Source organism: Uloborus diversus, chromosome 4 (assembly GCF_026930045.1).
Source record: "Uloborus diversus isolate 005 chromosome 4, Udiv.v.3.1, whole genome shotgun sequence".
Taxonomy (NCBI): domain Eukaryota; kingdom Metazoa; phylum Arthropoda; class Arachnida; order Araneae; family Uloboridae; genus Uloborus; species Uloborus diversus.
The window spans coordinates 51,121,951-51,140,562 of record NC_072734.1 but is presented as its reverse complement, the minus strand read 5'-3'; the positions used below and the strand labels follow the sequence as shown (position 1 = coordinate 51,140,562).

The window sequence follows — 18,612 nt, the reverse complement described above, 5'->3', positions numbered from 1 at the left end:
ACTAGCATTTTAGGAGGGGTCACGCTAAAGAACATAGGGTTTCTGGTACGAAATATTTCAAAAATTGGTTGAGTGTGAATAAAAAGCACTTAATCAGCTAGGAATAAGGGACCTAGTAGGACATAAATAATACTAATTAATTTCATCAGCAATGGAAGGAAGTAATATTTAAATCTTTTAAGAAAGATTGATTCATTGAATATATTATTGCAATAGTTTATATTTTATTCAAAGTATTTGAATTCAATGTGGATGAGTAATATTGCCGACGGTTTAGGGGGGGTCATTACCCCATGATACTCCCCTTGTATCCGCCTCTGGTATCATTTGTGGACGGCCCCTTTCCAAGTTCTCATTCATTTTTTACTTAAACGTCATATGAGGCAGTGAGAAGCAAAGGGATGTAAGTGGCCTTTTTTAAAAATTCGGAGATAACCAGTACAAATGGTAGGTGAATTCCTTCTCTGTCTTGGGACAAGATATAGTACTAGTAGCCCTGGTAGGTGCTACTGTATAGCATGATTTAGAAAAAAAATCAATGTCAGCCTACCTAGGACGTTATCTTTTAAGTCGTTTTACTCAAAACGTTTCATGTCCACTTACACCTCTTTGCTTCTCACTGCCTCATAATGTTTTAGATGCTTTATTAAAAAAATGTTATTTCTTACAAATAATTTATTTTTCTTCGCAGATTAAATTAAAATCATGTCACAATATCCTCCTCCTCCACCCAGCTACGGCGCTTATGATCAGCCACCGCCTCCTGGTTTTGGTTACCCTCCTAACCAAGGTCCTTACTACCCGCAGCCTGGATATCCTCAGCAACCAACCACATGCCCTCCCGCACCGGGCGGTTACTATCCAGGACAACCGGCTACCCAGACTATGTGAGTACTTGTTTTTGCATGCGTACTTAATTGTTGAGAAAAGTATATTATGCATTTACAGTGAAACCCCAATTTTACGTTTATCAAGGGACTGTGTTAAAAAACGGAAAATACGGGAAATACATAAAGCAAAAATCAAATAGAAAAAAAAAACTAAAGGTGTTAAAGGTGACACTTTTAAAAGGTATATCTATATGTATTTTACGAAATAAGAACATTATTTTACTTACCACTTTAGATCATTTTAATTAGGTAATACGTTTAGTTACTTTGGCATCTAGGGTTAAAATAGTCCGTAACATAAAGGATGGAGCAGTAGCATTTCTGTTTTCATAGATTTACTTTCAGCAGCGTGGATTAGCATTAAAAAAGCACAAAAGAAAACATATTTCTTATTTTAGGGCTTTTGCAGTGGTCGGAAAAACTACATTTTTTTTGTAGCGAACTACAACTACTTTAGTATAAATGTAGTTTACTACAACTACAACTACTTTTTTCAAAATGTAGCAACTACAAACTACTTTTAAAAAGTAGTCGCTACTTCGCTACTTTTTAGTTATTTTTTAAAAAAGTTAATCAATAAAAAGCATTCACTTATACACCGTTTGAGGATTGAAAGAAAAAATTCATAAAATGATTTAGGTTAGTAAACTGAATCCATTTGAACATGGTTTATTACCAAGTATTATTTATTCTTTCCTTCGCTTGCTGAGCTAATTTGTCATTCAAATATTTGTAACGACTTTTACGCATATTCGCTGCAAGAAAGGATTTAAACGTGGAAGGAATTCAACCTTAAAATGTTTAATCCTTTCCTGACAGTGAATATTTCATTCAAGAAGTGCAACTCGGCTACTTGAAAATGTAAATAGATGCAGTCATAATTTGTTTTAAATTTTATATAGACATACATGTACATAAAATTGATTTAGATGAGGAAAAACATCTTTTAAACGAAAGAGAAAAACTTTAATTTTCATTATATCAGTTAATTTTATAGGAACTTTTTTTTTTTTTGCTGGAACTAATGAATTTATTTTGAGCTTCTAGCTAGAGGTCCGGACCAGAACACTATTTCCTTTCTTACGCCACTCATAAAATGAAATAAAAGCATTTTTTCAATTTCACCGAATAACCTCAAAAACTTACATTATTTAATAATTGACTTTTATCATGTTAATATATCCAACACCCAATCAAAACAAAAGTTGCTTCTACTTTTGAACAAAGTCATTGCCTGTTTGGTGATATTTTGATAGTTGAAATTGTAACCTTAACTCCAGTGGATTAACTCTAAACTCCAGTAGATAGCGTTAATTTTGTTGACCACTTTTTGGTTTCTTCATTCTCCTGAAATTACTCTTTGTCGAAATACAGCATTTCCCTGCATGTCGAACATTACCAAAGAATATTTTCAAATTATCATGTCGTGGCGTGTGTTTAATAGTTGATAACGTCAAGAGCGTTACTCGATCATTCGCTAGTATATATATGATGACATCTGAAACATGAAACATAACTAAGAATGCATACTTTACTTCAATGTGAAATTTTAAACTACAATGGACTCGCGCGACAGCGCGATTATTTAAACGAAATGGATATTTTGCGAGCTTTTCTCGAGTACTGAATTTTGGAGCTAAAGCGAATTCCTCACCTCGTTACACGAAAACTTTCGAGTGGGAATCACGGGGCTTAAGTATCACCTTCTTTACTGCCTACTAAATATTAGTTTTGTGAATAAATTTTCGCTTCCGATTCACTGAAAGCGGAAGTTCCCCAACCGAAACATCGCTTTGTTAATTTACAAATCACCACTCGCATCTTTTTCATTCTAAATATGAAGTTGATGAAACATAATTTCACATAAGCTGCTGTTCATCTAAAGTTTAAAAATGGAAGGAAAAATAGAAATCTCTGATAACTAAAGAAATGTAAAGATTTTCGATATGCTTCAACAACTAAAATGTGTATCGAATATAATTACAATATCTACTGTACAGTATTATTGTAGTGTTTCACTTTTTTTATTGCTACATACTATACGTACCGCAGTGTTTCATTTTATGCCATTATCTCCCTTTTGATTTTTGTGCAACCTAACAGTATTTTTATTCAATAACATAGCTTTTTTAAAAATACAGTAAAGCTTCAGTTCTCTATGTTTAAATTTGGTAATAGAAGGTTAAGAAATGGGTAAAAATCATTTGAGGGATGTTTTCAAATGCTTCAAAATTATTGGTATGCTCATAAAAAATCGCATTTTTCCGCCTTTTCCACAACGCGAAATTTCAACCTACGCTGGGAGTCTTGGAGCGCATCCCTCGCGTAAGTTGAGATTCCACCGTATATGCAGATGACATCTGACATGGATACCGAGAGCTTTTTCTCAAAGAGCATATTTGCAAGAAACGGAAACATTTTCGTGATCATACATTTCTATAACACTAATATTTGTTGTTAGCCGGCCAAGCCAGTTCAATATCATCCTCTTCCATAACATTTACTGTAGCTTCCATACTAGGTGGATATTGACACAATAATTTCATTGACGTCTAAAATGTTCATCCACGGGACATTCTCAGCTGCCAGAAAACAGAAACGCAGCATAGGCGCCATTTTGCATAGTTTTAGGGGAGGGGGGCAGATATTTTCCCCATTGTTTAGCAGGAGAAGTTCACATGGAAACTGATTTCACTACAGATTAGAATTATTAAAATTTGACATTTTTAATAACTTATTTAATAATGGCTGGAGAAGAAATGTTTTTACATTTTTGTGAAGAAAAAAAGTACTAAAAGCAAGGAAGTTCTAATTTCTAAAAGGTTGGGGGGTGGGGCTTGAGCCCCCACTTGCCCTCTATATGGGTGCCCATGAAACGCGGTACTACATTAACAGTTATCGCTTATTCTTTCTATGCCATTCGATGTGAATATTGGGGAAATGTGAAAATGTCGATGCTAAACAAGTTAATGGCGTCAAACAGATAGAACGTATGGTGTCAATCTGACGTCAACTCGTATTTTTTAGAGTCTTCCGGACCTGATTAGTACAAGTTTTACTCGCGTAAGACTTGCACCAGTCAGATTCGTTTGAAACCTTGTTTCTTTCTTCTTCTTCTTTTTTTTTGAAATTTTATTTAAAAGTAGTTTCCAGAAATCGCTACAAACTACTTTTAATTGTATCGAACTACTCGCTACACTACTTTTTTTGAAAAGTAGTGAGCTACACTACAAACTACTAAAAAATGTAGCTACTACAGTAGCGTCGCTACTTGTAGCGCGCTACTTCCAACCACTGGGCTTTTGTTTTTAAATTCCCGAGAAAAGCAAAATGCGGGGAATTCACAAATCACAAACTTTTCACCCTAGTTAATTTAACATTAGTATTAGAATACAGAAGAACTGAGACCCGATGAAAAAGCGTGAAATGAGGGAAAATCGGTGATTCGGAGGACTTAAAATCGAGGTTTCACTAATTTTAGAAAGCGACGACTTGGCGGATACAGGTGTGAAACTTTTCCGGGCTACTCAGAAATTCCAGGTATTGTTGTATTCTGGAATCCTGGAGTTTTTTAAATTGACGAATCCAGGAATTCCAATGTTTTTTAACTTGGCGGATTCCGTTTTTTTTTCTTCTAATGCTTTTGTTCTGTTCCAATTCTACGCACTTAGGGTTCTGAGACCCAAGCCAGTTTCACCCCTGTTAACGTCAGTAGATATTTTCCAAAGATCAAAAAGTTATGTTTTCAGTTTAATAATTTTGCTCTATTGAGTAAGTTAAGTAGGTATTTATTCAAAATATGGCTTAGTCTTTCTTAATTATATAGATATTCTTACTTTACAAGATTAAGTCGAATCGAACGATGTAAGTAGTTGTTCTTTACTTATGGCTCAATCTTTATGAAAACGTAAAAAAATATTTCTTGTGTTCTGAGTAAGGTCGGGGGGGGGGGGGGGGGAGCAGCTGATTTGTACCTTATTAAACAATAAACAGTGATGCATAATTGTTCGTTTACAATTTATGACACATGCCAAGTGAGTAATGCAAGTTTTCTCTCTTTGTATGCATCTGTAATTTCGAACAGTGTAAATAATTCTTTGTTTTCTTATATGCACCGTCCTTTTGATATTGCTTTACATATATTGATGTATTAAAGTCAAACGTTCATCCACCCTTATTTACGCAAAAGATTTCAGCTGCGTTGTTTTGCTTTTAATCAACAGTGTAAATAAATTCAATTCGGGGGTTTAAATTAATTTTTTTAAGCAGAGTGGAGACTCGTCTTCAAACTGCGTGTTTGGATCGGATCATAATTTTTCGAGAAGGAGGCAAAGTCATTTCATATTATTCTACGAAATTCGAAGTTTCGTTCTTTTTTTTTTTTTAATTTTCCACCTCCCAAAAATTGATTCGGGACGCCCCTGGTTTTGAATTAAAGAATTTAGAAATCATATCTATTGTCATTTGCAAAGCTGTTCAATTCCCTTCAACGTAAAATCTGCAAAACAATCATTTCTTCTTTTAGAAAGTGATAAGAATTTTAAGAGTATTAAAGAGACATTTTCAACTAAAAGTTAATTTTTGGCTGTAAGATTGCAGGGTTTCCTAGCTAGAAGGGACATCACGCAGATTGGGGGGGGGGGGGGGGTAAGGGTTTTTTGGTCTGGGAGTCTTCATGGCATCTCGATGAGTGTGGGAAATACAGGAAAGGTCTCACAAATATTTATGGTTGCAGTTTTGCAGTTTTCTAAAACATCCAAAAGAGAGCGCAGTGTTCATACAGGTTGGCTATTTTTGGCTTACTTTACGAAGCTATTTTCATAAATTTTTATCCGGCAACCCTGGTTAGAGTCGCGCTAATTGAAATTTAGTGAACTAGGTTAGGGTAAAGGTTGGTTGAGAAAGGGTGTACTGATATTTATAAAAATAATTCAGACCTTGACAAATGAAAAGCAACGCGTATGTTTTGCTTTAGCAGGTAGAAACAGATCTTACCCTTTTGCCCTCTTGACCTTACACCAGTGTTCAGTGGGGAGGGGGGGGGGGCAAGAGAGTGAATGGGAAAATCCCTGCCCTAGATGAATGAAGAGGAAGTTTAAAGACTCCATTATTGGCAGTTTATCGTGAACTTGCGGCAACGATTTTTTTTTGTGGAAAAGGTCGACGGTTTAATTACGCATGTATAAAAAAAACAACCAACGCTCCCATTTTTTTAATTTGAAAGAACCCTTGATTGCAACTTAGGAAAGCACAAGAAAAATCTGCCTTTTCATTTGCAATTGAGGCAGCGAGAAGCAAAGAGATGTAAATGCCAAAATTAAAAATTTAGAGATAACCAGTACAAATGGTAGGGGAACCCTCATCTCTGTTTCGGTGTAAGAGATAGTACTTGTTGCCTTGGTAAGTACTGCTGTACAGCATGATGTAGAAAACTTTCTTATGAAAACCTACCAAGGACCGAAAGTTTAAGCGCGTTTTACTCTAAACTTGCAAGCGTCCACTTTCATCCCCTTGCTTCCCACTGCGTCAATTAAGTTTAGCAATAAAAATTATATTATTATTAAGTGATTTCATTCACAAGTTTTAGTTAAGGTTTCCATGCATAGCCACTTTGGTTGGACGTCCTTTTTTTTTTTTTTTTTTTTTAACCTGGCTTGCCTGTGATCGATCTCCCTGTTTCTTTTTAAAGCGAGTTTAGTCTGTTTGTTTTAATTTGGTTAATCGTAGAAGATTCTTTATAAGCTGCTAGAAGTGCGGCAAAACAGTTGAGCTTTTTCTTAAAATTAGAAAAAATCTCGAATTTGTACTTGTCAATTTTCAATTTTTACCGAAATATAAAAAAAAAGCGTCGGAGAAAAAGAGGCAGAAAAATCATTTTAAGCAATGGGAATACAAAATTACTTTCGTTATTATCTGACCACTGTGAGAACTGTTATTTTATATTTAGCATTTAACTAGTGTATCCAGATTCATTTTGATTTTTTTTTTTTTTTTAATGTAACACCATCGTATGGCATTTTAATAAAAATGAGAACTAAAATTATAATGAAAAAACATTACGTTTCACCTAAAAAATTTGAAAACCACAAAAATGAAACTTTTTTACTGAAAAAATACCTGTTAACCCAGAAGAGTACTATCTAAAATCCCCGACTTGGTGATCGGAAAACCCCAAACGTGGGAGCTCTGGCAGTAAAACAAACGCATGTATCCAACGTAGATTGCATCAAGTATCAAGGGCGCCCATATGCAAAATTTTAAGGGGGGGCTCAAGAATTTTCCCCATGATTTAGCAAAATATTTTCCCCGTAGAAACTGATTTCAGTACAGATTAGACACATCAAGAGTTGACATTTTTAATAACTTATTCATTAATGGCTGAAAAAGAAATTTTTATACATTTTTGCAAAGAAAAAAGCACTAAAAGCAAGGAATTTCTCATTTCAAGGGGGGGGGGGGGGGCTCGAGCCTCCCTTGCCCCTTTATATGGGCGCCCTTGTCAAGTATTACTTTTTTGTTTTAGAATTCGGAATTTGAAAGACGCTTTCTACTTTCCGGTTCTTTTTCTCAGTTTGTGCGACTGAAAGTGACTTTTCAGGAGTTATTGTTCTTGTTATAAAACCAACAACAGTATTGCTTTGTTTCTATCAATGAATGATGAAAATATTCTGTAATTTTTTACAAAAAGTCGAAGTGAAATGTCAGTTTTTGGTGAACCTTTTCAGTTATTCATTATTCGAAATTAGATTGTATTATCTTAATGGGTAAACCGGGAAAATAGTTTAATATAATTCCGTGGGGGGGGGGGGGGGCGTAGTTGATGGCCAACTTTTTTTTTTTTACGCGAGGGCCATACCTTATGTTTAGATGATCCTCGCAGGCCGAACAAATGTACGTATAATTTAAAAAAAAAAAAAATCCCTTTCCAAATCTATGAAAACATGGAAAACGAAGATAAGCATCAGGTAATGATGACAGCAATTATTATTGTTATCAATCATTTAATGCTTATTCAGCATGGGTGACACCCGGGGCGGTAACCTGTGGTGTCACCACCCCTCCCTTTAGACACAAAAGAAAAAAATGTAAACTTGAAACATAAAAAAAGATGCGGGGGGGGGATAAATTTTCAAATTTGTAGTCTTGAAAATGCATTTTAGCTTCATATTTTTCAAAAATTTGCAATTCCCCTTGGGGTGACACCCGTAGTGACGCCACTGGGTTATTTGATTTGTGTTTTCTGGAAACCAATTTCTGAATATTTGGCTTAAAATTCAGTGGCATTGAGACTAATCGTGGTTTTCGATTTTTAAAATTGAACAAAACAAGAGCGCACGCAGATCAGCTTCGCGGGCCGCTCGTTGCCCACGAGCAGTTAGATTGGGTGCTACTGGTGTAGACGATCATTGCAAATTTCATAAAGAAAAACAAATTAGTTTTATCGCATTTGTGTTGTGTGTGTGCCCACGGGCAGTTGGTGCTACTGGTTTAGATCATTGCAAATTTCATAAAGTATAACAAATTAGTTTAATCGCATTTGTGTTGTGTGTGTGTGGGGGGGGGGGCGGTTCGAAGTCTAAAAAGAATATCTTGTTGCAAATGAAAAAAAAAAAAATTTAAAGGTACGAGTGTGTATTTTTTCTTTTAACTCTTTTTCCAATAAAAAAATAAGTATTAAAATTTAATGTGTTTAAAATTTATTTAAAATGTAATACACTGACGCGAAGTTAGTTTACATAACCTGGGCTTGGTGAAGTTACGTATAAACGATAAAATGAATTTATTTCACATCAATAAAATTTTAAATGAGTTGAAAATTTTTGAAAAATTTTTGAAATTTGAACTTTTCAGAACTTGCGTCAAAAAGAGTGACTTGATAATTCGCGCGTGAGAATTTTTCTCACGCCACCTATTTTTCTTTAAAAAAAAGTTTTTTAGTTCAAAATATTTCATTTAGTTCTAAACTCCAAGTGTTGTACAAAATAATAGTGTTTGATGAATCAGGTGAAATATTTGATGAAATAAAATTAAAATAATTTCTCCTTGTCTTAGTGTATTTTACTCATGGCGCAAGTTCTGGAGGGTTAACTAAAACGCTAATTTACTTTTTAGAGAACATAAACCGAAACCAAGCAGTTATCAAAACATCCGAAGTTAGAATTTTGCGTGAATTATAGTATTTGAGAAAAAAATCAATTAAAATGAACGGTACGTAAAACCTTGATTATCTCTAACAATATTATTTATTTGTTTTTCCTTTACTATTGTCGATGGTGGTGAAACTTGTATTATTAAACATTACTTCAGTCAGGGCGGAGGAGGAGGGTCTTTTTAATCGGGTGCTGTAAGTGTCTAGTTCGTTTTTCTGTCGTTTCATAGGCGGCTCGTGCAGGGAGACCGCTTCTAAAAGTATAGGAGCCTTGTTCCCTCACTTTTCAGGGTTGAAAACTAACGAATAGTTGAAAAACGGTTTTTTGCAGATTGGTTTATTTAACGAAAAAATAAACTAAAATTTTTCTAATAAATGGACTTTTCTCGTGTTTTTCAAGAGTGGAACTTTTAATTGGAAGGGGAATTTACGATGGCCATCCGGCATGATTTTCTATTACACATTTTTCAGAGTTCACTTAATCAGTATTATGAAAATCCAATAATATACAGCTCAATTTTCCGAAAAAGGGAAGCAAATTAATTTTCGGGGTGCCGCCCTCTAATCTTAACACCTCTTTTGATCTCCCACTTTTGACGCACCAGCCGCCCATGTGTTGTTTGCTGTCTTGAATTCCTTACTTGTTTCCTGTAATAAATTGTTATTCGTGAATGCTTTAAGTGTAATAATTTTAGCAGTACTCGGTATGCTGCAAAAATGAAGTAATATTTCTTTCCATTATCCATTACCAGGCGTTATAGAGCATGTAATTTCAAGTAAACTTCTTATTTTTTTTCACCCAGTTTACTTGTCGATAAAAATAAAATTTCCTGGTATAATTACCGCCATATTGCTTCCATGCGGACGCCTTGCAGTGATTTGAACTTGTTCGTTCGATGACCTTATATTCTATTCTCATCAATCTGTTTCTCCGGATTCCTTTTATTTGGGAAGTTGTATGCTGAACAGAATACCCCCCCCCCCCCCCGCCTACACATTTAGGAACATTTCTCTTATGATGCAGTTCCTGTATTTGTGTTTGTTGTAAAAGTTTCAATCGGTATGGCGCAGTTCTGAAGTGTCTTCAATTCCTGGAATATTATTTCATTACACACTTCTGTCTTGGAAGTAGAGGCTCTTCGTTGAGAGGTCACGAGATGTCGCTGTGATCTCCCCAAAATTTCCTTATCTGGAAAGTTTATGGACAGCATTGTAGTTTTGATTTTGAACGCCGTCGCCCGAAATATGTATTTTCTATTGCGAAAAAAAGTTTCAAACCACCTATTTTTATAAAAATTTATCTCTGCTTTATAAATCTGTAGCTCAGAGCAAAAAGGACGTAAGTCACATTATGGTAATTTTACAGGAGAAAGAAAACAGTTTTTTCTGATGCATGCAAAGAATGGGACGTGCGTTCTTTTAATCGCAGAAAAAAAAAAAAAATTAAACGGGTCACTCTCCAGAAAACGTAACTTTTGAACGCAAATATTTTCAATTTCGAAACCTTTTGTTTTATTTTTTTTTCCTGTTCTTACATGAAAGTATTACCTACTAGAAGTTACCATAAACAATGGCCCAGCTAAGTTCCAATTATTTTATTTTACTCATTAAAAAATTAATAAAATAAAAGAAGGCCTTGTTCATAGAAAAAAAAATAAATAAAAAAAAAACTTTAAATATTTAAAAATCGAGGCCAATTTAATATCAAAGTAGTAATTTTGTTAATTGTGCAAACAATCGGCTATTTTATTGATTAGTGGGAATATAATAAGTTCTTAATTAAAGTACGGCTTAATTGGAAGTTTCAAATGTATGTTAAAAAAATAGTATTTAGTAATTTTGAGGATATACCGGCAATTTATAATTTTGGTAGAATTTCTATTATTAATGAATTTCTCCTCCATCATTTATTTTCACCTCAGAAATAATGACATTGATAAGATCTGTCACGGAGGTGAGGATCTTTCCATTAATATAAGCCTAATAAATAAATTTTTCATGGAATTATTTTCTTCGTTTCTACAATCTGCACATGTTAATCATATGAAAACATGTTCACTTCTTTTTTTACATTAATTTACATCCCTGAAATTCAAGTTCACGGAGGTGATACGTCAGAATAACCACACTAAGTTTTTAAAGCAAAATCTATCTCCTTGTTTTTCGACAAAAATCTCACAACTTCAACTATGGCTGAAAATAAACAAGGGGGCTCCCTTGTATCATGGAAAATGAAATTTGATGTCATTACTGCCACGCGTTAATGAGGAATGGCATTTTGTGTTAAGGTAACGGAGGTGAGAGTTTATTGTGTGACATGACTTCTTGTCCTACTACAACGAACTAAAACACAATATTAAAAAATTAATGTACTTAAACAATTAGTATTTGAGACATTTGTAAAAGAAAAAACCAATAAATAAGTACAGTAAAACCTGTAAAGTTGACCACCCTTGTAAGTTGGCCACCTGTCTAAGTGGACCACTATTTTCGGGCACAGAATTAGATCTTATCATATAATTCAACCTCTATAAGTTGACCACTAAAGTAGTGCACCGCAAGTGGTCAACTTACACAGGTTTCACATACTTTTAATTAAACAAGTTATTAAGGGGTCTAAGGACCCTTAACCTTCAAAATTTTCGACTTTCTGGAAAAAATATGTTATGCATAATTTGATTCTGAACAATTTGATACTTTATTTTTTACCATACGCCAAAAACTTTTCAAGTTATCGTAAAAATGCGTAAACGTTCCCCATAGAGATTTATGTTAATAGCAGCTGTTTAAGCCTCTTTTTCTCAGGTACGGGTTTCTTCGGTTTTCTCTTTTTGCGCGCATGATATCTCAGAAAGTTTCTAATATATTTCCGTAAAACTTTTTATACATGTTTGTCTGGTATATATTTATGATCTGAACCTAAATTTTAACTAAAAATGAAAGGTAATATTAAAAAATATATATTTTTGCCCAAAATTTTGGAAATTTTTGATTATGACTTGTAAAATTTCAAAAAATAAATAAATAATTTTAAAAAAATGAAACAAATTTAGATTCAGGTCATAAATATAAACCAGACAAACAAGTATGAAAAGTTTTACGGAAATACATAAGAAACTTTCTGAGATATTATGCGCGCAAAACGAGAAAACCGAAGAAACCGGCACCTGAGAAAAAGAGGCTGAAACAGCTGCTGTTAACATAAATCTCTATGGGGAAAGTTTACGCATTTTTACAATAACTTGAAACGTTTTTGGCGTATGGTAATAAATAAGGTATCAAATTGTTCAGAATTAAAATATGCATAACATATATTTTTTCCAGAAAGTCGAAAATTTTTAAGGTTAAGGGTCCTTAGACCCCTTAAGCAACATAAACTGTTACACAAGGTGTCTGACATGCCACGGAGGTGAGAATTCACATGTTGTGAACCAAAATTATGCTAAAATAAAAAATATTATTAAAAAAATGTTGGCAGGTTTAAGATATATTTTTGATGAAATTAAAAGTCATTGTTAAATGAATTGTTCCTTAAAGTTTTTACTGTAAAAGGCGTGTGACAGAAAAGTTATTTTTTGAAGAATGACCTTAAAGTGTTTTTTTTTTTTTTTTTTTTTTTTTTTTTTTAAGAATTACGTTCACATGACTCGATGCGGAATAGGCTTCAACATACAATGCACTAATAAGCGAAAAATCGCAATTTTTGAACTTATGTCAGTCTGGCTCTGAGGTACAGAAATTACAGCGGGTTTAGTAGTCTAGACTGATTTTTTCTTTTCTTTCTTTCTTTTTTTTTTTTTTTTGCCCAAAAAATCCTTTAGCTATGAACTTGTAAAGAGGTGCGGTGCCCCAATCCTCCCCACCCTCCCCAACTTTTGACTGACTCTGTTAGTTTATATAGTTTTACATTAAATGATAATCATGCGTGAATTCCGCCGGTATGAGCTTATGTGCCGTGAATACAGAAAATTCGATTTCTATCTTTAACCCTGCTATGTTGTACTTGTAGGCTGTCAACCTTGTAACTGTTTCCCTACTGTCATTGTTTTATTGTTCAACAATTTATCTTCAGAAATATTTCTTTTATCTGTTTTGCTTACAATATCAGGTGTTTTCTACTTTTTTTGACATGAAGGACTTTGACTATGTTTTTTTGACTATGTTTTTCTTCATTGTCCAGTAAGATGAATGTGTTAACTATGACGCCATTTTATGAGTCAAATTTCTGAACAGTGCTGTTATTGATTGCTCTCTGAAATCTTAAATATCACTAAAAAACTTGAGTAATGGTCATATGCAAATTTTTAACCTAGAGAGTTGTAGAAAAAGTTCCGAAATTCATTAAATGAAGTGTCTTCTAAACTACAGTTGACAGAGATAAGTGTTTCAATAGAAAGAGGCTGGGTAAATATTGCATGAAAAGTGCCTCGCTCTACGTAGAATAATAATTAAAAATAATCAGAATTTTCGAGCAATGAAAAAACGTGTGAATGAATTTGCTTTTGCTACTGGTCTTTGGGCATCAAGCAATTTGTATTTTATCTCGACATCATGATGAATATGTTTTTTTTTTCAATGTTTTTCTATTTGCACTGATCAATACGAAATATTTCATTAAGTTTATGCCACATAACTTAGTTTTTAAAGCATTTTGGAACGAATTCTCCAAAACTTTTTTAATTTTAGTTTTTTAATTAGAAGTTCAGTTTTTCAATTTTACACCAAACGCTTAATATAGAATTGCTACGTTAAATATTGAAATAATTAGAATACTTGATTGCACGTTATACAAAGTGTAGTTTGATTTGGAGCGAATAACATAATGTTTAAAGTTTTTGAACTTAACGACAAGGTATCATTTATAAATCAATCGGGTAAAAAATGTTTTACCCGAAAATGCGTGGATTTTAAAAACACTTTTGAATGTATCTATTCGTTTTTTAAATTTCTGTTCTCTTTGAGGCACAGAACTTTTTTTTAGCAATCACGAATTGCTTATTAATTTCACTTGACCGTAGTTGACGTTGGTCTGGCTGCATTTAAAGGTCTAGCTTACAACGTGTGCTGTAATATTGACTTAAAACTGTTGCATTTGAACAGTGCTGAATAATTTTTTGCCGTTATTTGTCTTACTGGAAACGGTTTCAAAACTTTAATGCGATAAGAAATCTTTTGCCACGCTATATCTTTCTTAGCTATTCTTTGGATGATAAAAGTATTTGCCCAACCCGTGATTCACGTTTATCAGTTTCAAACTTCATCTTGGTTATCCTAATGGATCCGGAATAAGACTTGAAATTGCGCAATGGGATGTCAAAGAAATGCCTCGTTTTTAAGTGCTTTTCGCCCCTCTCACTCTAGAAATCTTAACGCTTTTTGCAGTTATATTGATTAGGTAATGAAATTTCGAGAAAGCTGGTGCAGTGTTTCCTAGCTTTAAGATCACGTGAAGTTGAACGCATTTCAGCAGTGAAACCAAGTTAATGCTAACGGGTTCATGCATGACTATGAAAATGTAAATAAACGCATGCTAATTTAGTACTTATGCTAGTTTACTTTTAAAATTGAAATAAATGAATGCTAGTTCATTGATTCTGAGGTGGCTCATTTACCATGTTGCAATCATGAGCAATCTCACAACCATTGCAGCCCGAAAGCGATTCAAAAATGCACATGATAAATGTTTTACATAGCTCTATGGTCAACGTAGGTGCCAGAGCTACAGAGTAGGAGGGAAAATGGCCGACTCCGATTCCTTTACCCCAAAATCAGTTCAACTCTGACTGTGACTCATCAGCCCTGATAGGAGCCCCAAAAAATACACTGCGACTAGCCTTCAAACCTGTAAATCGCCACATTTAAGTCTCAGAGTGCTCAGAATTGTTTCGATATCATCACCCCCAAAATGGCTAGAAAAAATAACTGAAAGCGAATTCTAACTAATAATTTTAACACGTAAATTAAATAACATCTAACACTTGGAAAATATGGTGATTATACAAAAATGCAATATTTTGTGCCCGTTTTTGTTATTATTTTACCAATAGGAAAAATGTTAATCATATTTTTTCTTGACTATTACTTTTCATTACTTTAAGTTTATAAAATATTTAACACGTTCTAACAAGTAACTCTTTCTTTCTCCCTGTTCTTTCTCCCCTCCCCTTCCTTCCCTTGTTTCGTTTGCTTTCTGTTTTGCAGAGTCGTGCACGAGAAAAGGGATGACAGTGGCGACTGTGCACGTGACTGCGCTATTTGTGCGCTTTGTGCTGCGTTGTGCTGTTTCTGCTGCTCAGACTGAGTCTTGATTCATCTGTGGATAGATAACGCAATGGAAGCTCTCTTGGATGCCTTTGAGAAAAAAAGTGCCCTTAAAACTGGAAAATATTTGATTTGACAAATATTTGATTTAGTTGCCAGCATTCCTGGAAATTGCTTAAAAAAATCAACTTGTTTTTTTGTGATCTACAACTTTTCACTTCGAGTTGTTTTAAGGTATTCTGCTACGTTTCATAGCTTGCTTTTGAAAGAAATTAGCAATGTTCAACAAATATTTTGAATGACACAAAATAGGCTTCACAATCAAACTTTTTCTACATATATTATAAACAGTCTCTGCTGTAATTACTCTTTGATATTGGAAATCTATTTCTAAACTCAGTGAAAAAGATGGCGAATGTTAAAAGTACATTTTTTCACTCCTTTATTTAAATAATATTTATATGTTTTCAAATTATTTCAGTTCTTTTGGTATGTGTGTTTTGATTTTATACCTTTTTCTGTTTGTCTCAAAACACTGCTCAAGCTTGTCAAACATATGTTTGATGTTTGTCATTGTTCTTTGTAAAATAATTTTGCAGGACACATAGAGTAATTTTTTATCTCTTAGTCTTTATCGTACTTTTCCAAAATTAATGTTTTATTTTTCATTGGAATGAGAACATAAATTGATTACCCATCTTATTGCTTAAAATGTTATCCATGAGGCGGCGGCTGTTATTGTGCATAAAATAAAGGGAAATTATGTTTCTTTAAAATGAGTTCAATCTTAAGAGTCGTATAAGTGTTGCCTAGTTGCCTAGTCATTTTCGGCTGATGGTATAAAACGTATTTTTTCTTTAGTTCACCTGATTTACAATTAACTTCTTACTAGTCCGGGAAAAATGTTGCTGTGTTCGAGTGCCTTTTTCTTTTAAGTGTTTCTTAATCTTCATTTGGGATTTAATGTAACAAATTTTGAACTTTTGACCTTCAAACCATTTTTTGACTATTGTTAAAATACAGCTGAAAATGTTTTTTTAAAATCAATTTTGTGTGCGATAGGTAGTAACTTAGACCGGTGAATGACGTAGTCGTATACCTTAAAGCGAGTTTATTGTCCGATTGTAAATTACACATGGATAGTTCTACTTCTAAATGATATTTATATATTTTTTCTACATATCAAGAACAATTCGATATTTTGTACAATCTAACAGAATCGCTTTATGTAGCGTCAATTTTTAATCCTGTTGATGTTCCTCTATGTGAAATTTAGAATCAAACACATGTAAATTTTTCATGTCGTGGAAATGTACTTCTCGAATTATATACTTACACTAATTTTATGTCTCAGTAGTTTTTTTTAAATCTATGCTAAGTATTTGATATTCCATGTTTCATTTTTTTTTTTTTTTTTAAATGTTGAACAGGTTGATTTTTCCTTTATCCCAAAAAGGAAGTATATATATATATATTTGAAAATCTTCTGAATTATTCCTTACCTTAATATTTAAAGGGGCCATTTAACTTGTTTTAGTCTTTCAAATTATAATCATCTATGCAAAGCGTCTGCTTTTAATTTGAATTTTTTTTTCTCGGCTGTTTTATTGTGTCCTTATAAATTATTTTTTCTCTTTCTATGAAAGAAATGTTTTCTGAAAACAAATTCAAAATAGAGTTTTACAACTTTTTGATGTTAATAAACCATTAATTTACTAGAAACTTTTTTTCCGCATGTAGGCACGACGCATTAGCACTTAGCTTAAGTACAATCAGTTACGTTCGTCATTGCTATATCGGATGCTTCCTTGGTTTATTAACTCTTATAGCCTAGTTCAAGCTGTATACTTTATAGCTTAGTTATAAAGTTTACAGCTATAAGGTAGAATTAGAAGGTTAGCAGGCCATAAGGGTTGGATCATGAACTGTATGCCCATTTAATAACAATGGTGCCTGCCACCAGGTAAACAATCATAAGGTTATGTATGGTGGTGGCTGGTGGGATTTCAATAAATAAGTAACAAACTGATTGATCCACAATCTCTAAGTGCAGCCTAATCTTTTGATTATGGCCTACATGTTCCGAAAAGATTTCTTGTAAAGATGCCTGCCTTAATAGAGTAACTTCTTACCTAATAAGTGTTATGTTAGACAGTAATCGTGCAAAATTTGGACAAATTACCCTTTGATTCTGTACCGTATTTTGACATGCATTTTTCTGAAGTTTAATGATCGAGCAGGGGTTCTTAAAGTCGGTGCCGCGGTACCCTGGGACGTCACAAAGATAGACGAGGGGTGTCAAGAAATGTTCAAGGAGTAAATACATAATAGAGATAGACTAGGGTGTCGTGAGAAAATTCTAATTCTTCAAAGGATGCGGCGAGCAGGAAAAGTTTGGGAACCCCTGTTATAGAGCTTAAAAACTAGTCACGTTGTGCGTTATGCGATTTCACTAAGAAAATTTGATTTTCATAAACGCTTCGATAAAAGGTAACGCAATAAAATAACTATACTTGTAATGTGTTTGTAAAGTTGAATGTAATCTTCTTGGAAATGCCTGAATTTTTAGTGAAATTTGGATGTCTAATTGTCTTAATTCTAAAGTTTAAAGTTTTGTTTATCTCTAAAAAGTAGAACTCTGTAAAAAGATAATCGTCATGAAAGAAATATTGTTTTTCTACGAGAACAAATGAAATGGTGAAATGCCTGTGTAAATGTATCTGAAGTTAAATTTTAAGTTATCAAGTTGTGCTTGTGTAGATGGTTTTTTACAGTTTTGTTGGGCATGAGGAAAGAAATGTATATTTTTAGAAAGTATTCATGTAATTGGTGTATATTTAATCAATAAATCAAGTATTTTAAACAAAATTCTTGAATCTGTTTCTTTAGGCTCTTAAGAACTTTCTTGAATATGTATAATCTAAACATTTCCAGACATTCAAGACAGTCTATATAGTTAGCAAATTTGAAGCAAAAAATTAGCTACCAACTACATTTTGAAATAGTTTGCTGTTATCGAAGACACCATGTTCAAAAATTTGCCTTAAAAGTTCCCATAAACTTTATCAGAATTAGAGTTTTAGATGCAAGATATTTAATTTTTGCTTTTTAAAATATTCAAAGAAGAAGAATTATCAAGTTTTGAAAAATCGTGTTAAAAATTATTAACAAACATCAGTTTAATGACATTCATTTCTGCTTTATGCTGCGTTGTACACTCAGAAGCAAAGCTACTAACAGCTAATCGGGAAGAATTTACCAAAGGAACAAATCTTAAAATTAAAAAAAAAACACAAATTGAGAAATTTATTT

The 18,612-nt window shown here is 33.3% G+C and overlaps 1 protein-coding gene across 2 annotated transcripts in view; it reads left to right on the top strand.

The window, feature by feature from the left end:
* The window catches only part of LOC129219636 (uncharacterized), a 74,603-nt gene that overhangs the window by 25,428 nt on the left and 30,563 nt on the right, over positions 1-18,612 (top strand). For both annotated transcript variants that reach the window (XM_054853898.1, XM_054853899.1), the window contains exon 2: positions 692-887. In XM_054853898.1, the coding sequence (XP_054709873.1) occupies positions 706-887 (182 nt within the window). In that variant the 5' untranslated portion in view covers positions 692-705. The remainder of the gene's footprint in view (positions 1-691; positions 888-18,612) is intronic.